At 42.9% G+C, this 27,949-nt stretch overlaps 1 protein-coding gene across 2 annotated transcripts; it reads right to left on the bottom strand.

Annotated features, from left to right (window-relative positions):
* Positions 1-398: 398 nt before the first annotated feature.
* CCDC113 (coiled-coil domain containing 113) lies at positions 399-27,949 on the bottom strand. 2 transcript variants are annotated; one of them, XM_047079330.1, is made up of 9 exons: positions 27,849-27,949; positions 25,930-26,056; positions 24,794-24,955; positions 21,012-21,167; positions 20,148-20,228; positions 17,528-17,683; positions 12,719-12,826; positions 1,722-1,877; positions 399-531 (listed from the first exon to the last, which is right to left on the bottom strand). In XM_047079330.1, the coding sequence occupies exons 1-9, from the start codon at positions 27,947-27,949 to the stop codon at positions 445-447; spliced, it is 1,134 nt and encodes a 377-aa protein (XP_046935286.1). In that variant the 3' UTR covers positions 399-444. The 2 variants fall into 2 exon arrangements, with proteins under 2 accessions (XP_046935286.1, XP_046935287.1); XM_047079331.1 differs by lacking the exon at positions 24,794-24,955.

The following is a 27,949-nucleotide window of genomic DNA, read 5'->3' as shown; positions in this document are numbered from 1 at the left end:
CTCCCAACTGAGGAGTAAGCTCAGAATGCTGAGTGCTGGGCAGTCACATTCTGTTTTGCTGTCTGTTTAATGGTGATTGTTTTTGCTAGCTGCACACCTGGGCTGCCATGGACAGGCCCAGGGTGCACACTGGGCTGGCTCTCCCTCCTCTGTCCCACTCCCACATGCGGGAAGGTCACTTTCATTTGTGCTTGTGAACTAAATGTGGGCTAACAAGTGTCAAACCATTAGAGTGCCCTGTGGTTCTTTCAGTGTTAACCGTTCCAGGGGCCAGGCTGTGAAAACACTCCCCACGGGCAAATGTGGCCTGGGGAATGCCTGCCAGCGTGGCTGGAGAGTCGGGGACACCAAGCAGCACAGGGAACAGTGAGAGGACCCCTTGACTGGAAAGGAGCTGATTACTTTAATGGATCACTCTGGTCTGCAGCTGTGGCCTCCCTCTGGCTACTTCCCAGGGGGACAAATTGCCTGCAAATGCTCATTGGTGGTTTTCATTTTATTCCAAGCCTTGCGGTAGCCTTTTAAGGTCATCTGCAAAGAGGAAAAAGAGGGTGAGGGGAGAAGGTCACTTGGGAAAAAGCGATTGTGATTTTTCATAACGCAACCCGCATCCAGCCCTGTGGTGAGGCAGGTGACTCTGTGTGGAAGAGTCAGCCAGTCTGGAAGAATCTTCTAAAGAGCTGGTTTCTGTTTAGTGAAGTGAGAAGCTGCAGGTTCCTGCCATGCTTCTCTGCTACTTCTCGGCTCCAAATCTGAAAGGCCCAAGTTTGGATCCTAATTCACCCTCTGCCACCAAGTGACCACGGGAAAGGCAGGACAAAGTACTGTGGGAACCGGAGCCTGGGTCTGGATGTGAAAACGCCAGGCTTCCCAAGTGACCTGACTGGGTTTTTAAGCTACTACTACTGATGTCTCAAGTGTTCTCAGTCTGCAAGTGGGCCTGTGGCAGACCTGGGGCTTTCTTTTTTCGCACTTTGCTTTGCATTTTGTTTCCCATTTCTCCCTGGCGCTTACCAGGAGCAAGGGTGCTCTGAGCACACCTATCTCAGGAAAAGGCTGCGGGGTTCTCAAAACAAAGGCCCAGGGCAACTATGTAAATGCATGGAATCGGGTTCTGAGTGATATTAAAAATCCATTATCTCATTTTTAAAAAAAAAACCTGGCTTCTCCATGTATAAAGTAGCAATCACTACATCACCAATGGTGGGGGAAGGGATTCAGAAGCTTCCAGAATTCATTAAGAAAACAAGCAAATGGGGCACCTGGGTGGCTTGGTCGGTTAAGCGTCTGACTTCGGCTCAGGTCATGATCTCACGGTCCGTGAGTTCGAGCCCCGCATCGGGCTCTGTGCTGAAAGCTCAGAGCCTGGAGCCTGTTTCAGATTCTGTGTCTCCCTCTCTCTCTGACCCTCCCCCGTTCATGCTCTGTCTCTCTCTGTCTCAAAAATAAATAAACGTTAAAAAAAAATTAAAAAAAAAAAAGAAAACAAGCAACTAAAAACAATATTACTACAGAGTCTCTTTCTGTCCCTAACACTGAAAAGGGAACTTACCAAAAGGAAAGGGCATCCTTCATTTCCCTTAGAGACTTAAGTGACTGCTGAGATCTCTCACAGACATTACCTGTCCAAACACCTGTACTCTTAGCTTGAAAAATGAAACCCTTGACAAAAACGTGAAGGACATGAAAGGCTGCCTGTCTTGGGGTTCTGGGAGACTTACCTCTGCAATCTCCACTTTCCTTTCCCACATCTTGATGGTCTTCTCCAGGTCCCCAGTTAGGATCTTCTCCCGCACGTACACCATCACCTGCGGCACTTGGAACTCAGCCAGCTGTCTGCGGAGTCTCTTGTTCACGGCCTCAGCCTTGGCCCGGTCCTGGGTTGGGAAGGACCAATTAAACCAGGGATCCCTGGCAGTTCTGGCTTACTGACCCTGGCATCTCTCCCCAGTTTCAGTGGAGTTCTCAAAATAATGTTGAAATTTTCAAAGGAGGGGGGAAAGTTGCGAGATTCTGATTCTGGTTATTCTTATTATTTTTTACAACTGGTGATGTTTTTCATCTAGTTCAGAAACACTAAGTGCAGTCTAAAACAGTGTTTTTTCCCTGCCTTTCTTCCTTCATTAAGGAATATGTTTTTATTTTTAGGTTTGGTGGGTTTTCTGGGGGAAAACTATGTATTTAAGTACACTTTGATTTGATCAGTCTCAACTCTCCTTTCTGTAAAATATACATAACATAAAGTTGCCCATTTTAACCATTTTTAAGTGTGCAGTTCTGTGGCATTCAGTACATTCACACTGTTGTATGAGCTTCACCACCATCTGTCTCCAGAACTTTTTTCATCTTGCAAAATTAAACCTCTGTACTCATGAAATGATGACTCCCCATGACTACTTCCCCCAAGCCCCGGCAACTGCCAGTCTACTTTCTGTCTCCATGAATTTGATTACTCAGGTACCTATATAAGGGCAATCACACAACATTTGTCCTTTTGTGACTGGCTTCTTTCACTTAGTACAATATCTTCAGTGTTAATCCATGTTGTAGTATATGCAGAATTTCCCTCCCATTTAAGGCTGAATTATGTTCCATTGTATGTATACACTACATTTTGCTTCTCCATTCATCTATCCATGAACTTTTGGGCGGCTTCCACCCGTGGGCTATCATGGACAATGCTGCTATGAACATGGGTGGCCAAGCATCTGTTCAAGTTCATGCTTCCAATTATACTGGTTATATACCCAGAAGAAGAACTGCTGGATCAATAGTTACTCAATTTTTTGAGGAATCTCTGTCTTTTTAAATTTTATTTTATTTTTTTTAATGTTTGTTTATTTTTGAGAGAGAGACAGACTGTGAACGGGAGAGGGGCAGAGAGAGAGGGAGACACAGAATCCGAAGCAGGCTCCAGGTTCTGAGCTGTCAGCACAGAGCCCAACGCGGGGCTCGAATTCACGAACTGTGAGACCATGACCATGAGAAGTCGGACACCTAACCAACCGAGTCACCCAGGTACCCCTTAAATTTTACTTTTGAAATTATCATATAGTAAAATTAAATAGTGTTTTTCTTTTTTTTTTTTTAATGTTTATTTTTGAGACAGAGAGAGACAGAGCATAAACGGGGGAGGGTCAGAGACAGAGGGAGACACAGAATCTGAAGCAGGCTCCAGGCTCTGAGCTGTCAGCACAGAGCCCGGCGCGGGGCTCAAACTCACAGACTGTGAGATCATGACCTGAGCCGAAGTCGGTCGCTCAACCGACTGAGCCACCCAGGCGCCCCTAGTGTTTTTCTTTTAATTGAGTGGATTCTTTGAATCAGCAATGTTATTTTATTGTTTTAACAATTGTTTTGAATAGGTAATACACTTAATTCAAATGGTATAAAAATACAGAGTGACCATCTCCCGTCCTACCCTCTCCCTGGCCACATAGTTCCCTTCCCAGAAGTATGTACTATTTTTAGGTTTTGTGCATTCTTCTAGAGATCTACATTCATATAAACATATATATCTCCCTTTTTTGCACAAAGAATAGCCAATGCTATTCATTTTTACTCCTCCAACTTTATTTCACTTAGTAAACATTGAAGACCTTTCTGTATCGGCGCAGAAAAAAACGACTCGTTCTTTTTTTTTCCATTGTATAGAAGCCCTCACAAACAAGTCACTTAGTTCCTCGATCTCTTGCTGTTACCATAAACAATCCTGTGATTACTAATCTTCCCGGTATGGTCATACTCTAAATACACAAGTACATCAGTAGGATGAACTACTGAAAATGAAATTGTCTGTTCCGAGGTGGCAATTTTGCCCCCAGGAGACATTTGGCAATGTCTGGATGTATTCCTGGTTGTCACAACTCAGGAAGTGCTACTGGCACCTAGTAGGTAGAGGCCAGATATGCTACTAAACACCTTACATGGCGTAGGACAGCCTCCAGAAGGAATTATCTGATCTAAAATATCAGTGGTGTCCAGGTGGAGAAGCCCTGCCATGAACATATGTGTATGTTTGGTAAAGAGTGCTAAATCGCCTTCTAGAACAATCAAGCCAATTTTGCCTCTGCAGCAGTGTTTGAGACTGCCTGTGTTTTCTCCGTTCTCTCAACACAGTCTTACCGAATTTTTTATCTTTGTTAATCTAGGAGAGGGGAGATGGTATCTCATTATGGCTTTATTTTGCATTCCTTATGAGTGAGGTAGAACATCTTTCATATAAGATTTTTTGCTTTTCTGTAAACTGTTTGAATCTTTTGCCCATTTAAAAAATTTTTTTTGTTAGTTTTCTTAATTTGTAAAAGATATTTAAGTTTTAAGAAAATTAACTCCCTGTGATATAAGTCAACACATTTTTCTAGTTATTTATTTTTTGGCTTTGCATATGATGGTTTTTGTTACACTGGAAAAACTTCATTTTTATGTAACTGACTTTATTGATTTTATGTTTCTGTGTCTTACACCTCAAAAATCCTCCCAATTCCAAGAGTATAATAAAAAATGTTCCCACTGTTAAGTTTAGGACTTTTAATGTTTTTATCATTTATACTTAAATCTCTGATACATCTGGATTAGTTTCACCATAACTTTTGTTTTTTCCTAAATGGCTATCTCACCATCCCAAATCATTTATTGAGTAATCTGGTTGTGCCTCACTGTGAAGATATCTTTATCATAAACTAGATGCATCATATAAAAACTTTATCAGATACTTGATAATATATATGACATACATGTGATCTGTAATGGGGCTTATCATAGACTTATATTTTTTCTTTGAACTTCTAGTTTATTCATGAGCTTGTTTTTAATACTGTAATTTCATATCATGTTTCAGTATATGGTAGGGCTAGTCCACTCATTTACTTAAGAATTTGGGGGATATTCTTATTTAATCTTCCAAAATTTTGGAGCCAATTTATTTAAGTCCTTTAAAAAAAAATCTCCTTGGGGCACCTGAGTGGCTGAGTCAGTTAAGCATCCAACTTCAGCTCAGGTCATGATCTCATGGTTTGTGAGTTCGAGCCCCACATCAGGCTCTGTGTCTCCTCCTTTCTCTGCCCCTCCCATGCTCATGCTCTGTCTCTCTCTGTCTCTCAATAAATAAATGTTAAAAAATTTTAAAAATAATAAAAATAAAAATTAAAAAATCTCCTTGTTATTTTAATTGTAATACCATGATTTCACAGATCAATTCAAACAGAGCTAACATTTTTATAATGTTGAATCTTCCTAGCCTAGCATTGTCTTTTAATTCCTTGCTTCACAAAGTACATCACCTGTGAGGTGGGTAAAAATGAAGACCCTTAGGCCTACCCAATCAGAATCTGCATTTTAACAAGATCCCCAGGTGGTTGGTTTGTACCTTCTAGTTTGAGAAGCACTGTTTTAATTCACTCTGAAGCAAATCAATAAAAGCATTTTTTTAATTAACTTGTCAGAATGCAATAAAACTTGTCAAGAAGCATTCAGTGAATATGTGCTATGTCTAGCATATATCTGTGGGGACATCTAAACATGTACCTAGAACCATCAGTAGACATTCTTGTAAGGACAATGATTAAAGAATACCTAAGATAACGTGTAATGAAGGAGCAAGAACCAAGGCATTAAAAATAAGTTCTACTGCTAGGAGGAAGGTGCTGAGAAGACCAGGAACTGCAGTCCCTACCCGGCACTTCACTTGTAGAGCAGGGGTGTCACCACAAGACAGGCAGGCCACTGTTCCCACCTCTAGGTCTTAGCAGCAATGCAGAAGTTTTGCTCATGGGGAGAGACTGTAAAATAGAGAGCTCCAGAGTGCTGCCTGGAGGGACTGACTGATTTTGGAACAAAGTGTGGGGAGTTCATGCCTAAGTACTTTCTGGAAAACAATGGAGATCTTTGGGGTGAGCAATTAGGAGGCAGCTGGAAGTTCTATGATAATAGTACCAACAAACAATAGACCAGCTGGATGTTTAACAGAACCAGGTAAGGAGACCATTAAGAAACTTCATGGGATTGGAGCAAACCTCAAAGACTGCCAAAGAGGTCCCTGCAAAGGGGACTGACTTTGACTTGATCAGAATGTGCAGCAATTAATGTCCCAGAGGGTTGGTGAAAGCAACAATCAGCTAGTAATTAATGGAGGCTAACAGCTGGGTATGATACCAATAGAAGCAGAACAGCCAGATGCTTAGCTGGAAGATGAAGGAAAGAGTCAAAGAGAAGTCAGCTGAAACACCAGTCATTCCTGGTTGTCAGGGACACTTATCCACAATCAAGGCTTCCTCCTTTAAGGAGCAACACCAGAGGCTATCAATAGCAAGAGAAATAGACTATAACATCTATTTCTAATAGTCAAGCCAAATCACTAAATGAGCAAAAGGTGAGTGGAATTAGTATCCAGCATTGCTATAATATTATCTAAAATGTCCAGTTTTCATCAAAAACTACAAGATGGGGATGCCTGGGTGGCTCAGTCGGTTAAGTGCCAGACTCTTGATTTCAGCTCAGGTCATGATCTCACAGTCTGTGGGATCGAGCCCTGCATGTGGCTCTGCGCTCACAGAGTGGAGCTTAATTAGGATTCTCTCTCACCCTCACTCTGCCCCTCCCCGCCATTTCTCTAAAAATAAATACCTAAACTTTAAAAAAAAAAATTACAAGATAGGCAAAGAAACAGGAAAGTGCGACTCACAAAGGAAAAAAAGCAGGCAACATAAACCACCTTTGAGGGAGTCCAGATGGTGGACTTAGCAGACAAAGTCTTCAAAACAGTTATTATAAATATGTTCAAAGAACCAAGGCAACCATTTTTCTTAATTTAGAGAGAGAATGTGCAAGTGGGGAAGAGGAGTGGAGGGAGAGAGAGAATCTTAAGCAGAGCTCTATCCCATGACCCTGGGATCCTGAGCTGAAATCAAGAGTCAGACCTCAACTGACAGAGCCATCCAGGCACCCCAAGGCAATTGTTTTTAAAGAATTAAGAGAATATATGATGTTAATGTGTCATCAAATAGAGAATATTTATAGAGAGGTAGAAATTACTTTTTCAAAAAACAAATGAAAAATTTGGAATATTTTCTTTTTTTTTTTTTTTCAACGTTTATTTATTTTTTGGGGGACAGAGAGAGACAGAGCATGAACGGGGGAGGGGCAGAGAGAGAGGGAGACACAGAATCGGAAACAGGCTCCAGGCTCTGAGCCATCAGCCCAGAGCTTGATGCGGGGCTCGAACTCACGGACCGCGAGATCGTGACCTGGCTGAAGTCGGACGCTTAACCGACTGCGCCACCCAGGCGCCCCTGGAATATTTTCAACATAGTAACTGAAATGAAAAATTCACTGGAGGAGATCACAGATTTAAGCCAGCAGAACAAACAATTAGAGATTAGAGATCATGAAATAGGAAAAGCACAGAGGAGGGGCACCTGGGTGGCTCAGTCCGTTAAGTAAAATCTGACTCTTGATTTTGGCTCAGGTCATGATCTCACAGTTCATGGGTTCGAGACCCCATTAGGCTCCATGCTGACAGTGTGGAGCCTGCTTGGGATTCTGTCTCCCTCTCTCTCTTCCCCTTCCCTGCTCTCTATCTCTCTCTCTTAAAATAAATAAATAAACATTTAAAATATTGAAACAAAAGAAAAAAGGAAAAAGAAGAAAAATTAAATCACAGAGAAATGTGAGACACCATTAAATGTACCAGCATACATGTAATGGAAATTTTAGAAGGAGGGGAGGAAGAGAAAGGAAAAAATATTCAAGGAAACAATGGCTTTCCATTATTTCCATTTTCCAATAATGGAAAACTTCCAAAATTTGATGAAAAATATTTTTATGAAAAATATTAAGCTACATATCAAAGAAGCTCAACAAACTCTGAGTAACAAATTGGAAAGAAATCCATACCCAGACACATCATACCCAAAATGTTGAATGACAAGGCAAAGAGAAAATAGTGAAAGCAGCAAGGAAACACAAGTAATCACATACAAAGGAAACCAAATAACAGCAATAGCTGACTTCTCATCAGAAATACTGGAAGCCAGAAGGCAGCAGGATAACATATTCTAAGGGCTGAATGAAAAAAACCTGTCAAATAAGAATCTCCTATCCAGCAAAACTATCTCTAAAAATGAAAGCAAGCAATGAGCACACTCAGATCTTGGTTTCTAATGCTATTCTCAAGTAAGAGGAACCTGGACTCCTTGGAGAAATGGCTAATTATAGCCATTCTGCTGAAGCAGAAAATATATGAGATGAGTCTCAAGCATTTTCTAGTGCCAGAAAAGAAAAAGTGCTAAGACACCCACACCCACACACACATGCCTGCACACATGCACACACAGGGATATGTCAAAGGTACATAGGCCAACTGAAAGAGCTCCCAATGGCCAAGGTGAAACAATGTAATAAAACAAATAATATTAGATTATAACCCAACATATAAAATTAATATCCATGGTCCCTTTGACAGCACATATGCTAAAATTAACATCCATGAGTTGATACTGATATACATAAATGATTAAAAAAATAAATGGAGGAGAATAGACTAATCTCCCAGACAGATGATCCAAATAGTTTATAACTCCCCACTTCTTCAGTGTGGGCTACACATTGTAACATCCTTCCAAAGAATATGGTCTGAATATTAGAGGAAAGAGTAACTGTATAGTGGATAATCCCACAGAATATTACAGCAGCCAGATGATCAAAGTTGACATCAGTAGTGATAAGTCATGTTGACAGTATGCTCCTTTGATAGGATGTGATGAAAATGGCACTTCACCTCTCTGATCTTCCTCCCAAAAACCATTTAACCTCAGTCTAATCATAGGAAAGACAGCAGACAAATCCTAACAGAGGAACAGTCAACAAAATACTTGACCACTTCACAAACTTTCAAGGTCATCAACAATAAGCAAAGCCTGAGAAACTGTCAAAGCCAAGAAAAGCCTAAGGAGATGTGACACTGAATGTAATGTGTTATCCTGGATGGGATCCTGGAACAGAAAAGGACATCAGATAAAAAGGATATATGAATAATATTAATTATAAGTATTAATCATAAGGCATCAATAATGGTTTATCAATTTTAATAAATATTCTACTGTAAGATGTTAATAAGAGGGGAAATGGGTATGAGATACTTGGGAACTCTGCACTCTTCACAGTTTTCTAAAACTGTCCTAAAGTAAATTTTATTTTCTTAAAATGAAGAATAGACATTCCCAGATAAACACACACCAAAGAGAATTTGTTGCTAGCAGACCCCCCCTTACAAGATATACTAGAGGAAGTTCTTCGGGCTGAAAACAAATGACACCAGAAAGTAACTTAAATCCATGTGAAGAAAACACATAGCACAAGTAATGGTAATTGTGTAAGTAATTATAAAGGACAGTATAATGACATATTCTCCTCTCTTAATGGATTTAAAAAGCAATTCATAAAGCAGTATGTATATAGTTCTATTGTGGGCTGGTAACATAAAAATGTAACACATTTGATAATGACAGCACAAAGGCAGGGTGAACAAAGCTATATTTGAGTAAGGAAATAGCACAAGATGGTAACTCGAATCCACAGGAAGAAATGGAGAGAAGCACATTATGGTAAACAGGAAGGCTAATACAACAAACTCCAGGAATATACTTCATCTCCTTTCTTCTGGCAGCTTTTAGACCCCTTCCTCACATTTACAAGATTAACTCAAAATGTATTATAAACCTAAATGTAAGACCTATAAAACTCAGAACAGAAGACATAGGCCTGAAGCTTCATGATAGTAAGTAATGGTTTTATTTTATTTTATTTTATTTTATTTTATTTTATTTTAATTTAATTTAATTTTATTTTATCTTATTTTATTTTATTTTTCAGAGAGAAAAAGCGTGCATGCACATGGGGAGAGGCAGAAGGAGAGGGAATCTTAAGAGGTCCAGCAGGGCTCAATCTCACGATCCTGAGATCATGACCTGAGCCAAAATCAAGAGTCAGACACTTAATCGACTAAGCCACCCAGGCAACCCAAGTAATGGCTTCTTAGATATGACACTGAGCTCAAGTGCAAAAGAATAAAATAGATAAATTAGAGCTCGCCAAAATTAAAAACTGTAAATAGTACCATCAAGAGAGTAAAAAGGAAACCTACAGAACGGGAGAAAATATTTGCAAGTCATATATCTGACAAGTTATTTGAATCCAGAATAAAGAATTCCTATAATTCAATTATAAAAAGACAGATAACTCAATTAAAAACTTATTCAGGGGCTAAGGGCTTGAATAGATATTTCTCAAAAAAGACACATGGCCAATAAGCAAATGAAGGGAAGCTCCATGTTAATAGTCATTAGGGAAATTCAAATCAAAACCACAATGGAGGTATCACTTCACATCCACTAGGACAGCTATTAGAAAACAAACAAAAAACCCTGGAAAGTAACAAGTATTGGTGAAGATGTACAGAAATTAGAACCCTCATGTGTTGGTGAAATGTTGGTAAAATGGTACAACCCCTTTCTTTTTTTTTTTAACGTTTATTTTTGAGACAGAGCAAGACAGAGCATGAACAGGGGAGGGTCAGAGAGGGAGACACAGAATCCGAAGCAGGCTCCAGGCTCTGAGCTGTCAGCACAGAGCCCGACGCGGGGCTCAAACCCACGGACGGTGAGATCATGACCTGAGCCGAAGTCAGACGCTTAACCGACTGAGCCACCCAGGAGCCCCAAGTGCAGCGCCTTTCAAAACAGTTTTGCAGTTTCTCTAAATGTAAAAATGTCACCATATTTAACTCACAATTCTACTTTTACCTCTATGTCCGAGAGAAGAGGAAACATACATTTACACAATACTTGTACGCAAAAGTTCATAGCAGCATTATTCTTAATAGCCAAAAACAACCCATGGGAAACAACCCTTTAACTGCTGAATGGATAAAACGTGGTCTATATCCATACAAGGAAATATTTTTAGCCATGAAAAGAAACAAAGTACTGACACATACTACAACATGAATCTTGAAAATATTGTTGAATAAGCCAGTCGTGAAAGACCACATACTATATGATCTCTTTTCAGTGGAGTGTCCAAGGGCACCTGGGTGGCTCGGTCGGTTGAGCATCCGACTTTGGCTCAGGTCGTGATCTCATGGTTCATGGGTTCAAGCCCAGAGTCAAGCCCTGTGCTGACAGCTCAGAGCCTGGAGCCTGCTTCGGATTCTGTGTCTCCCTCTCTCTCTGCCCCTCCCCTGCTCACACTCTGTCTCTCTCTCTCTCTTTCTCTCAAAAATATAAACAAATACATACATACCTACCTACATACATACATACACACACACAAATAGAAAGCCCAGAACAGGCAAATTCACAGAGACAGAAAGTAGACTAGTGTTCATCTAGGGCTGGAGGGCAGGAGTGAGGTGAAGTGGGAAATGGACAAGGATTTCTAATGGGTACAGAGTTTCTTTCTAGGGTGATAAAAATGTTCTCAAATATTATGCTGATGGTTACACCATTCTGCGAATATACTACAAACCATTAAAATGTGTGCTTTAAATGAGTGAATTATATAGTACATGAATTAAAACCCAATACAGCTGTTAAAAAAAAAAAAAGGTAACAAGAAAACTAAAATATACTAAGCAGTGAATGCCAGGCTTGTAAAAACTGATGCTATGTTTTACTTATAATCTAATAAATGTCCACCCAAACAAATAAATACCACAGAAATTCTGCATGGAGAGAGCACAGACTACTCCTTGAACTTTGTTACCGGCCACTCTGTACCGAGATGGGTTTTTTTGCAGGTGTTGGTTCTCCATCAAGGAAACAACGTGGATGCCATGACAAAACTAAGTCAGCTGTAGTCATCCTGTGGCTTTTCACCTATCATAGACAGGTTTGGGGCCACACATACTGCTGGGGACACTTATCCCATTCAAGACAAGGTCACTAATAACTGTATAAATTATGAGGCTGACAAAGCATTGCTATCCTGGTTCTAATGGATCACCACAAGGGTTGTGACATCTATTTCAAAGATGTGGAAACTGAGGCCTGTCTAATTAAAAGGCATGTTCAAAGCTAGAACCTGGCAACACCAAAGCTGATGCTCTTTCCCCCATCTTTCCAAAAAAGTCCTCTGAGTCACATCCTGCGTGTATTTAACTTGCCAAAATTCAACTGTATGCGCTCAGCAAAATAGTGAGAGTGTTAACTCACAGTGTAGATGTAAGGGGCTCACATCTTTTCACACTGTGACCATCATCCCAGCATCCTCTATACCGAGTAAAAACTACATGTTTAAAGAACTTTCTCTCCTTTACACAGAACACTATATTTTGGCATGTGTACTTTTTCTCATACCGATTTTTACACGCATTCTACACTTTTTGTGAGGTTGTATACAAAACACTTTGAATATGATACTTTATGGGTCACTTAAGGAATTCTCGAGTGTTATCTGGACTCTACATGATTTCTAGACTGATTCATGCTTTCTACGTGATTTTTGACTCTAGACCCTAACCTAGCAATAAAATGTCAACACTACTGGGCCGTGAGTTCCTGGTGCCATTTCTTCTTTTCGATGGCCCTGAGCTCTTTTGACTTACGGTCTAGGCTTTTCTAGACAAAAACCAAGGTGGCTTGGGTCTTGGTGTGCACTGGCTCAAGCCCTTGTAGACAGAAGGAGACAAACACCAGAAACAGCACATTTTGCCCTCTCCTACCTCCTCTGCTTGTAGGGTTTCGCTTTCAATTTTCTCAAGTAACTCATTTCTCAGCAAGATCTCCTTGTCCAGATGGATGGACATTTCCGTTGATTGCTGTAGCTTGCTCTGAAATATAACAACACAGCAAGTCTTTAGCAAAGATGATCGCTCAGGACTACAGGACATGTACTAAGCAGGACAATACGAGACTGTCCAGGAACTTGGGCCTGCTCTTCTCACAGCCTCCCATATCTTTAGAATGCTGGTACCCAGATGGGAGGGGGAGGTGAAGACCTGCAGAGTGGCCAGACACACCAGGATCCAAACCCTGCCCCACCATTTACTAAAAGAAACCTTGGGCAGGTCCTGGAACCTCTCTAAACATGGTCGCCTCACAGGGCTGTGGGGAGAGGCTTAAGGGAGATAAACATGGCAGAGTGCTGAGCATGGTGCCCGACGACACTCACACAAACAGCTGCCATTACTAGATGAAGAGAGAGAGATACTCCCCCGGAGGTAGGTGCCATTATCCCACTTTATAGGTGAAAGAACTGACTCCTAAGAGGGTGAAACAAATTTGCCCAAGGTCGTAGAGACAAGAGGTTAACCAGGGTCTGAACCCATGGGCTCCATGGGCTCCACCCGTCTCCAATGCCTGTCCGAGCTGGGCCTGCTGGCATCATCAACTCCTGCACGGGCTGCCCTGCAGCTTCCGATCATCACCTGCAGCTACCTTTCACCAGCTCCCCCCAGGCTCCTGCTTCTCAAGATTTGCCTCCGTTGCACCTTTGTCTCCCAGCAGGAGTCAGCCTGGAGTAGTTGGGACACACTCTGCTGGGCTGAAGAGTGGGCCAAGGGACAGAATCCAGCAACTCTGAGGGGATCGCTCAACAAGTTCTGAGACTCCGCTTACCCAGCACCAGGCACTGGCCAGCACAACGACCTAGGCCATGCCACCCAGAGGCCGGCTTGGGGGCTACATGGAGGCGTAAGAAACAAAGTAAAACTGCAACTGTGCTGATCCCTAAGAAGGGGAGGATAGCGGTCGAGTTTCCCTGGGGGATAGGATGCTGGAAAGTGAGCTGAAGGGTTATATCAAGCGTGTCTAGGTAAGAGGGGAGGGAAGAACATGCCGAGCTAAGGAAAAGCTTGGGAGAGGAGGGTGCTGGGGCATTATGCCCAAAGTATCAAATCTTAGAGCAGGCAGAAAAGCCTAGAGCCATGTGCCTGGGGGACTCAGGGCACTGGGGGCCACCACCCTCCTTGTTCCTCTTCTCGCCAGACCTCCCTTCTCTAAGGCTCATTTCCTGCTCCACCTTCTGCATGTAGTTGCTCTGCCTAGGAAAGTGCCATGGGTCAGAGACCAGGCTGAGGGGGTGGGCTGGGGGGCAGTGGGGGGCAGTGTGGGGGACCTGCAAACCAGCAGGTCACAGGGGAGAGAAGGAGAGCAGAGGGAAGGCACTAACCCCGCAGTACAGAGAGACAGGGCAGGAAAGGAAGGACCGCAAGGGCACCTGTAAGGCAGTCCCTGGCTCCGGTGGGGCAGGGCCCTCAAGGTGTGAGGACAGCAATTTGTGATGCTGAGCGGGACGCCGGTCACTTAAGGTGGCTACTTCTAAAAAGGTACATCTGCTCTCTCTTGCTGTGTAACAAATTATCACAAATTTTGTGGCATAAAACAACACCCTTTTATCATCTCAGTTTCTATAGGACAGAGTCCAGGCACAGTGTGGCTCGATTCTCTGCCCAGGTAGGGTCCCGTGGGGCTGAAATCAAGATGTTGGCCAGGGCTGGCTCTCATCTGGGGTCCTCTTCCAAGCTCACAGACCGTTGGCAGAATGCATCTCCTTGAAGTTGTAAGACTAAGGTCTCTGTTTTTATCCTGGCGGCCACAAGGTCCCTCTATATTTAAGCCAGCCATGGAGAACTTCTTGCTTAGAGAATTCCCTCCAGTGCTTCAAATCTCTGACTTCCTTTTACAGACAAAACTCTCTGCTTTCACAGGGCTCGTATGATTAGGTCATGTCCACCCAATAATCTCCCTATCTTAAGGTCAACTATGCCATATTATATTATGTAATCATAGAACAGAACCTAATAATAGAATCCATCACACCCACAGCCTTGGGGGATTGTACAGGGTATATACACCAGGGGGTGGGGAGTCTTGGGGGACATCTTGGAATTCTACTGACCACAAGGCACTAGTTTACATGGAGATCACTAGTTTATAGTCAATTAGGAATGACACATCACAGCTGTCATCATACACTTATATTCTACTAGATTCTACCAGGGAGAGCTTGACGGCATAAAGTCAGAGAAAAAGGTGCCCCTTTGGCTGAGGCTCCTGGACCAAACTCACAGAAGAGGCCGTGTCTGTTTCCTTCGCATCTATACCCTCAGCACTTAGCCTGGTGCCCGGCATGCCACAGGTCCTTGGTATGTTTGGTAACAGTTATTCTGCATATGAGCTGCTGAAGTGAACACCTGGTAATAGCTATTTTCGTGCTTTCACAAGGTCTTACACTTGGGTGTTTGATATTTATATGAAAGTGGTCTCTCCTGCCACCACCATCCCCCCAACCCACCATCCTCTAAACACACACCTGAATTGCTAGCAGCTCCTTTGACAATGCTGGCTAAGCACTTGCTTTGGCCAGGCACTGTCCTCGGTGCTAGGAACATGGCGCAGGCCAGCCAGAGCTCTATCCTGGTGGTGAGTCGCAAAAATCTGTCTCTGAGAGGTGAGGCACCATACCCATGGTCCCTAGTGGAATACCCCTTCAAACTCAGGTGAGGTAGGACTCCGAAACTCAACAGTTGTTCTGCCTCCATTTCCCCTAGGAGACCTAACAACTGAGACATGGAAAAAATGAGCCGGCTCCTCCCTCAACCTGTCACTGAGTCCACTGTAGGATTCCTGTAGGCACCTCCTCCCAAGCTCCACCATCTGCTTACTATTATTTGAAACAGGCCTGCAGGAATGATGGCCTCTAGGGTTCTGACCAGAATAGTTCCCATCCCACTCACTGTGGCCTGTGTTGCTGCTGCATGGGTACGGCCAACAATTTGTCCTCTGCATTGACACTTGTCCTAAAGAGCTCAGGCCCTGGACCTGGAAGTTTCATTTTATAAACCAGTAGCTCCACTCCAAACCCTTAGCTTTTCTACACAAGACCAGACAGGCTCTGTGCTACTTAAGTTGATTCTATGGGATAAGATCAAGATCCAATGTGATGCAACCACGTACTACCCAGCTTTCTACCAGTGAGGGCCTGGGAGTCATGGGGATTGGCTTCATCTTGAAATAACAGTGATCAGATAAGCTAACTACTGATGAGATAAGATCAAAATGGATGATCTATTGCAGATGGATGACACATGAGTTTCAAAATGCTAGCACAATGCTGTCTACATGCTTTATGCCAGGGAGAAGCAGTTGGGTTAGGTGGGACACGTACCGGACTAGGAGTTCCAGCCCTGTCACAAACTTGTTGCTTGAACCTGGCAATTATTTTCTCTTTGGGCCTCAAGGTTTTCATTTGTAAAAGGAAAATGTTGGACAAACTTAACAGTCTAATCTAAACATCTCCAAATTTACATTTTAAAATGACACTGTGTGGGCCAAATGAAGACCACCTGTGAGTTACCTGAAGCCTGTAGCCACCATTGTCACCAGGGCACTAGGCTAGGGGTCAGCAGCCTTGCTCTGTAAAAGCTGGATAGCAAATATTTATTTCTTTTAATTTTTTTAATTTAAATTTTATTTTATTTTAGAGAGAGAGAGCGTGAGTGGGGGAGAGGGGCAGAAGGGGAGAGACAGAATCTTAAGCAGGCTCCATGCTCAGTGAGAAACTTGACATGGGGCTTGATCCCACAATGCTGGGATCATGACCTGAGCCAAAATCAGGTCAAACACTCAACTGATTGAGGCACCCAGGTGCCCCAGATAGCAAATATTTAAGCTTTGCAGGCCAAGAGGTAAAATTGAGGATATTATGTAATTACTTATATTAACAAAAGAAAAAACAAATTTCTACAAATGTTTTATTGATGAAATTTAAAATATAATAAGTACATTTTGGAATAGAGGTCTACTAACGAGTAGAATGGAATTTCTGGAGGAGAAACCAATTTTACTTAATTGGGTTTCAAAGATGGTGTTGTCTATAACATCAGTTATAGATGTTCTTCTGTAAAAACCATTCTTTGCTCACAGGCCAGTGGGCAGGATACACTGGCCAGTTAGCTGACTGCTGCATGAAACAATTGTTAGCAGGGTGACTGGACAGTCATGGCTATCATCCCTGCTTAATTATTAATAGTACCTCTTTCTCTCCCAAAAAGGTTCTGTGGGGATGAGGAATTATTTATTAGTTTTCTGATTTTTAGCTAAGAGAGTTTTCTTCTGGAGGGTTTTAAGTAGGGAAGTGCTTATTACAGGCTTAAACAGGGCCCTAAATGCAGTTAGTTCTCAAAACTCACTGTACATATAAATCATCTGGGGCATTAAAAAAAAAAACCAAAACACATGGCCCTCACCCTCACCCCTTAACTCAATTGGCCAGGATTGGACTAGGGTGTTTGTACATTAAAAAAAAAAAAAAAAAAAAAGCTCTCTGAGTGGTTCCAATGCACAGCTAGGGTTGTGGGAATATTCGAGTTTTTTAGGAGAAACGGCTTGTCAAGAGAAATCAGGGAGCAACAGTAAATGAAGGGGATCCAAGCCTTTTGTAAAACTGCAGTGGTGTCTGGGAACCTCACTGTGGCTGGCAAGGTGGGTGTGGGAGGCCTCAGCGACCTGGGCATCAGGGAGGACCTTACTTTGTATGCATTGAGTCTCTGCAGGGTGTTTCCAGATGCCAGCTTTAGCTGGATCAGTTCTTGATTCTTTGCTTCAATGGTCTCTAAAAACTGAGCATTCTCGATCTTCAGCTGCTGAAAATCAACGTCATGGAGGGCCTCGCCCACCTCCTCCTTCTACAGCTCAGAAAGAAGAAAAAAACGACATGAGGTTGTGAGTTCTAAATATGACTCACATCTTGTAATTATGGATGAAATTCTGAAAATTGGTCATCATTTAGTCATTCAACAAACACAGGCTGGGGATCTGCTTGGTGCCAGGACTGGAACAAGGCACTAGGGTAGAGATTTGAATAAATACAATACTCCCTGGCCTCAAGGAACACACATTCAACCAGGGTTCACAAACAGGTCACTGTGTGGTATAGTGGGAGGGGCAGTGGGCACACAGAAGCCCCTCAGCCAGGCCAGAGAAGAATGGAAGCCTGGGTCAGTAAGGGCTTCCCACAAGAGGTAGTGCCTAAACAGTGCTATGAAGGAAAAGTAGGAAGGAGACCATATAAAAGTTGTTTTTAACCTGGAAAACCCAGGACCAACAGCCCATAAATTCCCTTCCTGTGTTCATGTGACGTTTTTGTACTGTGGTTGTATCAGGGAGGGTTCCCTCCCTGACCTGGCCCACCTTACCTGCCTCACCAGGTCTAGGCCATCTTATGTTTGTGGCAGGTGAGAGCCAAATTCGGGAACTGTTCCTCACCCCTACACTCTACTCACGCTCTACTACCTCCTAGAAGGCTTCTTCCCTTTCCCTCAAAACAACAAGAACAATTTCCTGAAGCCCCAGTAATGACCCATCCTTCAGCTCAAATACTCCCAAACCATCTTCCACACCAGGAGAATTCCCCCTGTGGCTCCTTGGTCCCTACTGCTGTTACCTCTGGATACCAGTTACACATGAAGCCTTTTCCTACCATCCCCACTCTCTGCTAATCTGTGAGCTCCCGAGAGCAGGGCCACCTCAGGGCCAGTCCTGTGTGGCAGTGGCTTTTAGGCTAAAAGTCATCCATGCCCTCCCTCTCTCACACGTCAATCCGTCTTCCAGGATGCCTGGGCCTGCACAAAGCCTGGAGTACCAGAATCGTTTCTGGAGGCAGCTCCTCTCTATTTTCGGCACTGCAGCCGGGGCCACATTTTTTCTTACACTCATCTCAAATATCCTTCAATGACACCGCCACTCCAGCCCTCACTCCCCACTGGGGACCTCCAGAGCAGTGTGTTCTCTCCTTCCCACAGTTGCCTGCACACTTGGAGACAGCAGCTGGCCCTCCCCGTTCTTCTTGGGTCCTCCTCTGTTCCCCTTGCTCTCCAGCTCCCTCTCCTGGGTGGGCTCTAGATGACCAGTTCTTCCAAGCGTGCAGCTCTCCCCGAGACGCACTGCTCCAGGTCCGGGCTGCTCAGAACGAGAGGAGCAAGCCCACCGCTTTCTCCGTGGAGCACTGTGGTTCTCTGGGTGCCCCCCAGGCCACAGCGTCACCTCCAGCTGGGCTGACTTTATCAGGGACTCGAGGGTTAAGCCATGTGGTGCCTGTGCAGTTATCTTAGGGGATCAAAATGGAGGATCTTAAATTTGTCTTCAGTCACTTTGTGCTGTTAAAGATGTTCCAGCTTGTTGTCTTTGGGGATCCCAAGTCAATCAGGCAAGAGTTCCAGACATGTTAATTCTCCTGTACAACTTCGTGTCATTGTCAGTGGTCACCTCTAATGCACATGCCATCAGTGCCCATATTCAAGTCAGTTAAAAATATATTGAGCTAGGAGAGGATGGAGCCATGGAATCACATTCTAGAGGCCCCATGCGGGTCTGCCTTACTGCCTTTAATCAGGAGCCCATAGAGTCTGTCGCAAAGACACCCAAAGCACACTGTACCTGTGCCGCCCAGCCACGTTCCCCAAAAGGGTCAACAAGTATGTCACGAGGGTCTTTCAAGCTCAAGGCAACTATGTCTATGGATCTGCCAGCACAGTAACTGTATGAGTCTACTATTACCGCTGTAACAAATCACCACAAACATAGTGGCTTAAAACAAAAATCCATTATATTCTAGCTCAAGAGGACAGAAATCCAAAATGGTTGTTTGGGCTGAAATCAAGGTGCTGGCAGAGCCACTCTCCTTCTGGAGGCCCTCAAGGAAAATCTGTTTCCTTGCCTGCTCCAGCTTCTAGAGGCTGCCTGCACTCTTTTGTTCATGACCACTTCCTCTACCTTAAAAGTTCATCACTCTGATCTCTGCTTCCGTTAACACATCTCTCTCTCCTGTCTTCCTCTTACAAGGACCTTTGTGATTATACTGGACCTACTCAGATAACCCAAGACAATCTCCCTCTGAGTCAAGGGGAGATTATTTTAAGAAAATCTCAAGATCCTTGTCTTAATCACATCTGCAAAATCTTTTTGCCACGTGAGGTAACAGATTCACAGATTCCAGGGATTAGGACATGATCATCTTTGGGAACACATTACAGTGATACATCACAGTAACAAGGAAGGAAGGTGGGAAGGAAGGAAAGAAGGAAGGAAGAGAGAAGGAAGGGTGGGGAGAGAGAGAGAGAGGAAGAGAGGAAGGAAGGAAGAGCCACATACCTGCCTCAATTGTAAAAGCATCTTTTTCCTCTGCACTTTGAGAGAAACATTTTTCAAACATAATTTATCCTTCATATTATCCTAAAAAATACAAATAAACTTTAATCCATGTCCCTTCTTCTGCCCTGTTGGTTTGAAAAGTTGGTAGGTTTGGGGCTGCAAACTAAACACTGAACCTAACATTCAGTCACTTATTTTTAGGTCTTCTTACCCCCACTGGCATGGCTGTAGCACTTCACTCATGACCAAGAAGCAGAGGTAACTGGGTCTGTGCCATGCAAATTTTCTATTGCTTTTAAATTCAAGATAATTTGGGTATATCGTTTGGGTACAGGGGCCATTCCTGACCAAAATGATTTTATGATTCTTTGGTCTCTTATTCTCTTGGTAGTTTATATAATTTTTATCACTTATAACACATTAAGGATAATAACCCTACATATGTCCAGGATCCTAAGCTTGACATGCTACAAGATCTTTGAAAGTGAAGGAACATAATTTTATGTCTCCTTATAAATAATGGAACTTGAAGAGCTTGAGATTTATGCAGTCACCTGACTAGATAGGTTCTCATCACCTATCTCTAGAAAACATATCAGATCTTGAAACAAATAGTAACAATAAAAAAGAAAAAAACAGTCTGAGATATTATTAATATTCATCCTGCCTGATTGATTTTAGCCTTGATAAACTTGCATTTTAAGACACACAGTGGTAGTGATGCAATAAATCTACATATGTGGACAGCATTTATGGTCTTATGGTGGACCAAATGGAGTGGGGCTGCTTCCCATGGATCATTCTAATGTCATCATCTGATGAATCTATTCTCCCTTGCTAAGCCCCAGCCTCCTGTCAACTCACCCTCCGGCGGTTCATGTCCTCAATGTACTTCATCACTTTCTGAGTGGCCAAAATACTCCCTTTCTTCTTGGATATAGTTTTTAGAACATCTTTTTTAAACTCATGCACGGCTCTGCAGACTTCAACCCATCTCATTTCAGCTTCCTCAATGATTGCCTGGAGGAGTCAGAACAAAGAAAGAACAGTTTCCAAAAATCCTCAAGGATATCTCCCTCTAAGGAAACCTAGGTTCCCAGACCTCTTTGCGTCCTAACACGTTTCTTCTTAAACTTAGGAAGATATCTGTAAGATACAAATTTGACAATATCAACATTATTATTAAAAAGCAGGCCTCTGGGGCACCTGGGTGCCTCAGTTGGTTAAGCACAGGCGCCCCAGTGTCTCTCTCTTTTAAAAATAAACAAACATTTTAAAAAAAAAAGGCCATAAAAAAGGGGGTGTCCATAAAAAGGGAGTGAACAAACAAAAACAGTGCCTCCGGTATCTCTGTACATATATATTTCCATATCTGAAATATTATTTATTCATTAAAAATCATAACATTAATATAATGTGATAGGATAGGATATAAAAAACATCTGGAAGGATATACACCAAAACATTAGCCATAGTCACATCTGGAGAGATGGATTACTAGGGAGACAAATGCTCTTTTTTTTTTTTAATGTTTTTATTTATTTTTGAGACAGAGAGAGACAGAGCATGAGCAAGGGAGGGACAGAGAGAGAGACACAGAATCCGAAGCAGGCTCCAGGCTCTGAGCTGTCAGCACAGAGCTTGATGTGGGGCTCGAACTCATGCAGTGTGAGATCATGACCTGAGCTGAGGTTGGCCGCTCAACAAAATGAGCATCCCAGGTGCCCCAGAAGACAAACACCCTTACCATACACTTCTGTAACGGTAATTTGAAAATTTGAAAAAAGACATTATAAATGAATATATGTATTGACATGGAAAGACAGTAAGTGCAAAATACAGTTTATAAAATAATATGATACTTTTTATAAAGAAATTCATATATGCCTAGAAAATAATCTAAACTCTAGGAGATAAACACAAGAGTCAACACTAATTACCTCCAGGTGGTAACACTGTGGATGGTTACAAATGTTCTTTTAGCTTACCTATACATTCAAATTTTGCTACAATACAGACATTATCTTTAAATAAGAAAACACAAACACATAAAAACACATTATTTGAAAGAATAAAAGGGTATCTGTAGCTGCAGAGCAAATCATCTTAGTTCAGGTTTTGACCTTGGGCACCAAGAAGCAAAAGCATCTTCCTTCACTGGCCATCCCCTTCCCTCCCTGTCATCTTCACATGCCAGAACTCAATCCACCTTCAATGCCACTTTCAACATGTCACTCTCTTGCTCAGCCATCCTTACTGGGGTCATGCTTTCTAAGACATCAAAGATAAAGCCCCCTGCCTGGATTCCAAGGTCTCACCGCCCTACTCAGGCCTGATTTCCTCATACATCCCCCAAAGCAGCCTCTTCTGTAATCACACTAGCCCCCTCAATGTTTTGAACTTGCCAAGTTAATTCCCACCTCCAAGTCCTAGCTCATGTCATTCACCTTACCTAGGGTACCCTTCTTTTCCTATTCCTGTTCTCTATTCCTCATCATTCTTCAAGGCCATGCCAAGCCCTGGGTATAGTCCCATCTCCTCGAAAAAGTCTTCTTTGGCCACTCAAGCCCACATTAGCATGTTAAAATTCAACAATGCATGTTTGGAAAGAGAGAGGAGAGTGGGGGGAGGGCAAGAGGAAGGGAGAGAGCGAGGAAAGGATAGGTCTATGTGGTACAGATGATTCCATCAATAAAGGCATGAGTCTACTGATCTGTCCCTCTGGAGGCAATGAATGTGAGTCTTTGTGTGCCCACATTTAGAAACAGAAAAATGTGGGGCACCTGGTTGGCTCAGTCAGTTAAGCATCTGACTTCCACTCAGGTCATGATCTCACAATTTGTGAGTTCGAGCCCTGCCTTGGGTGACCTCGAGCACTGCTTCGGGTGAGCATGAGCCCTGCTTCAGGTGAGGCCTGCTTCTCTCTCTCTCCTTGTGGGATTCTGTCTCCCTCTCTCTGCCCTTCACTTACTTGTACCCTTTCTCTCTAAAAAAAAAAAAAAAAAGAAAAAGAAAAAGGAAAAGAAAAGAAAAATTTGGGGCACCTGGGTGGCTCATCAGTTAAGTGTCTGACTCTTGATTTAGGTTCAACTCATGATCTCATGGTTGTAAGATCAAGCCCCGCATCAGGCTCTCTGTGCTGGGCATGGAGCCTGCCTGGGATTCTCTCTCTTCCTCTTCCTCTGCCCACATGCACGCTTTCTCTCAAAAAAATAAAAATAGGGGCAGCTGGGTGACTCAGTCGGTTAAGCATCTGACTCTTGATTTCGTCTGACTCTTGAGTTCATGAGTTCAAGCCCTGCATAGGGCTCTGCGCTGATGGTGTGGAGGCTGTTTGGGATTCTCTCTCTTCCTCTCTCTCTCTGACCCTTTCCCACTTGTGCCCTCTCTCTCCCTCTCTCTCTCAAAATAAATAAATAAGCTTTTTAAACTGTTTTAAAAATTTTTTTTCAACATTTATTTATTTTTCTTGGGACAGAGAGAGAAAGAGCATGAACGGGGGAGGGGCAGAGAGAGAGGGAGACACAGAATTGGAAACAGGCTCCAGGCTCTGAGCCGTCAGCCCAGAGCCCGACGCGGGGCTCGAACTCACGGACCGCGAGATCGTGACCTGGATGAAGTCGGACGCTTAACCGACTGCGCCACCCAGGCGCCCCTTTTTAAACTGTTTTAAAATAAATAAGTAAAAATAAATTTTTAAAAATTTCTAAGAATAGAAAAATAGAAAAATTTAGAAATAGAGCAGAAATATCTCTTTTTCATACAATATTGCTCTCTAATGCAAGCCAACAACTACATCCCATGGGCAACTGAACTAACAGTGATGTTTCTTCTCTGGAGGAAAACTGACCATTTTGGTCTCCAAGAAGACACGGACCATGGTCTTGTATGCTACACACAGAAGGTGACTTAAAGGATTTTTCATCCAATCCATTGACTTAAACCTCAAAATCCTTATATTATTAAGGAATTACTATATATTTTTAATGGTATTTATGGTTATTATGGTTATTTTTTAAAAGGATCTATATCTTAGAGATACATACTTAAATATCCATAAGTAAATGAAGCAATAAGTATTATCACTTCACAATAGCCCAGTCGCCTGTCATGAGAGGGGAGTTGGTAGGGATATGGAGGAAACAAGGGTGGCCATATGTTGATGACTGTTGCATGTGGCTGTTGAGTACATTATGCTAGTCTCTCTACATGTGTGCATTTTTAAAATTTTCCATTTTGGGGCGCCTGGGTGGCTCGGTCAGTTGACTGTCCGACTTCGGCTCAGGTCATGATCTCATAGTTCGTGAGTTCAAGCCCCACATCGGGCTCTGTGCAGACAGCTCAGAGCCTAGAGCCTGCTTCAGAATCTGTGTCCACCTCTCTCTCTGCCCCTCCCCCATTGGCACTCTGTCTCTCTCTCTCTCTCTCTCAAAAATAAATAAACATTAAAAAAATATTTTTTAAGTTTAAAATTTGTTGTCTCCTCAGGCAGGCGATAAATTCCTTGAAAGTAGGCCTTAAAATTGTGTTCTCCTACTTGTGTTTCTTTGAAAATAACAAAAGTTATATGAACATACTATGGGTACTACTCGATGAAGTGGAACTGGGGAGCCCAGGTAGGATGGGTTACAGAGAAAAAGGTATACCTCATGGTGCTGCAGATCTCGTTCAGCATTTGCTCTCATGTGCCTTATTTCATCCTTCATGTCATCCAGCTCCTTTAGTACAAGCTCACATTTTTGGTCGTAACTGAGGCCTATCGCACGGTCCACACCTACGCGGGATTTGGATCTGTACCTGCCTCGTAACTGTAATACAGGAAAAACAGAGCCATTGTCAAGTAGGAAGTGATGCTCAAGCTGGGCATCAAAATGACCACTCAAATTGGCTAGAAATTACTCCAAATGACAGCCAGGGAGAACAATCTCAATGTGAAAGGATTCGGGATATTAGGCCTGAGGTGATGTTTGTTTCCCAAGCCAACCCAAGGCCCTCTGCTAAATAATTCAAAGGCCTCTGTGTGATAATGAACTGAAATATGAATAAGGGAAAGTGTCTTGAGGGTAGAAAGACTGTGAACCTGCTATAGACTAGCATTCAAGTCAGTGTCAGGGGAAGCCCCAGAGTTCAGTGCTTCCTAAACTGAACACGGAGGAGAAATTACATCTGGGGGCGCAGTATTCAGCAAAAGAACCAAACAGACAAAAATATTTTGATTTCCTACACACTGAAGCCAAAGGTAACCAGCAGACGGCCCAGGGAATGTGTGGCCCCAAAGGTGAGATTGTTTGGCCCTTTCAAAAGATCTACATACAGTTTTAAATTTTCAAAGTTAATTACCCGCGTTTGAAAAGCAGGAGATTCCACCAAAATAATCTAGATTCCCAGCCTCTCTCGTAAAATCAGCTACTCTGGCCAAACCAGGCCACCTGACTGGACCTTCTAGACAAGGGAGGAACTCTCTCGTGCCCACGCAGACCCACTTCCCTCCTATATGTGGCTAGATGGGGCTCGTAAACATTTGAGCCCCCCAAGTTAAGAGAATTATTTCAAACAAAGTTACTCTGGGAGAGTCAGTCCACTATTAATTGAACCTGATTCCCTTCACACTCACTTGAAAGAGAAACCCTGGGAAGGAAGGACCAAAAGTAGAACAGGGAGAAAATCATATGCAACTTGGCCAAAGAGGGCACGCCACAGGCAGATACACAGATACCACTTGCATCGAAAGGGACAAACAGAAGAAAATAATTCTCAGGTCTCCTGTGCAAATTCTGCGTACCTGTGCATATTCTGCTCTTGTGATTTTAATTTCTGATAACCGTGGATGTCGCTGATCCCTGGGCTCCAGTTTATTATAATATTTCTCAAACATCTCTGTCTCAGTTTTGAGAGCAGAGTTTCCATAACTGCAAGACAGAGGGCATGTAAGTTCTACTGATGAGAGTTCAAACCCTAAATCACTAGCATTTAACTTACTAGCTACACAGGACCTTTTGAGAGATACTTAACTTCTTGGTGCCTCAATTTCCCCATCTGTAAAATGGGAATAATAACAGCACTCATTATTTAAGGTTGCAATAAGGAATGCAAAACCTTTGGAACAGTGCCTGGTACCTGATAAGTGCTATTTAACTATTTGGGTTTTTTTTTTTAATCTGCTTAATGCGGGGTGCCTGGGTGGTTCAGTCGGTTAAGCATCTGACTCTTGATTTTGCCTCAGGTCAGATCACACAGTTCATGCAATCGAGGCCCACATCGGGCTCTGTGCTGACAGTGCACAGACTGCTTGAGATTCTCTCTCTTCCTCTCTCTCTCTCTCAAAAAATAAATAAATAAATATGAAAAAATTTTAATCTGCCTAATGAGCCACAAAATTGAGAACAGGGATTATGGTGAAAACTGTTACTGAGATGAAGCTGCAAATTCACCTTCGAGTATCTTCTAACCCATTTGTAAAGTTCCTTCTGAATTAGTACAGGTGTGAAGTTACTATACATCCACAGTCTTCAGATGTTCCCTTTGGCTTATACTTCTCAGTTTTCTATTTTAATATTTATTTATTTTTGAGAGAGAGAGAGAGCACAAGCAGGGGGTAGAGACAGAGAGGGAGACACAGAATCAGAAGCAGGTTCCAGGCTCTGAGCTGTCAGCACGGAGCCCAATGTGGGGTTCAGACCCACAAACCATGAGATCATGACCTGAGCTGAAGCCAGATGCTTAACCAGCTGAGCCACCCAGGCACCCCTGTTTCTCAGCTTTTATTTCCAGCACTCAAGAGATGGAAGCATCCACGAGAGGTTTATTATTATAAATGGTGGAAAACCTTTGAACAGGTGGTTCTTGAGCAATTAGGGATGACAGACCTAGTTTATCCTGTACACATCAAGCTTATGACCTTTTTAACTTCTTCATACATGCAACATACAGGTTTTATGTGTGTGTGCGTGCATCTATGTATCTATACATATGTATGAACAGCTTTAGGTATTTTCATATATTACTGAGCGAATTCCTATGGGCTGAATTTTAAGATTAAAAGAAAAGGCTCATTGGAAAGCCCCAGAAATCAAAGTGCCTTTTTTCTTTCAGCATGTCACGTTCCCAGGTAGGCTGTGGAGTGGCACCTGAGTCTGAATCCCAGCATCACCACCGACTTGCTGCCTGATGTCAGGAAAGTGACTAAACCCGTTTCCTTGCCCGCTCCCTAGGGTTACTGTGCCATTATAGAAGGCCATACGTGCAAAACAGTCTGCACGTAACAAGCATCCAAAAACAAGCATCCAAAAAGCGGTAATATTCCCAGTTCTGACCTACACTATTTATAGACATATAGGGGCGCCTGGGTGGCTTAGTCGGTTAAGGGTCCAACTTCGGCTCAGGTCATAATCTCCCAGCCCCTCAGTTCGAGCCCTGCGTCGGGCTCTGTGCTGACAGCTCAGAGCCTGGAGCCTGCTTCGAATTCTGTGTTTCCCTCTCTGTCTGCCCCTTCCCCACTCGCGCTCTGTCTCTCGCTCTCAAAAATAAATAAACATTAAAAAAACAAAAGTTGTAGCTATTACTAATATTACCTCAGTTCTGACCTACACTATTTATAGACAAAGAAGTAACATCTGTTCAGCTGCTAGAACAGGATATGCTGAGACCAAGAAGTTGTACAATTGACCTCTGAACTCCCAGAAGCCAGCCGGCCGGCCGTACCTGAGCTCTTCCACCAGCCCACACAGCTGGATAATAGGCAGCTCGTTTTCCTCTCCCCCCTGTAACTCGGTGGCAGGGGTCTCAGAGTCCTCATCACTCAT

Source organism: Lynx rufus, unplaced genomic scaffold (assembly GCF_022079265.1).
Source record: "Lynx rufus isolate CCGP_SWC_20201006 ecotype Redwood Valley unplaced genomic scaffold, mLynRuf1.p SCAF_16, whole genome shotgun sequence".
Taxonomy (NCBI): domain Eukaryota; kingdom Metazoa; phylum Chordata; class Mammalia; order Carnivora; family Felidae; genus Lynx; species Lynx rufus.
This window is presented reverse-complemented; position numbering and strand designations above follow the sequence as displayed.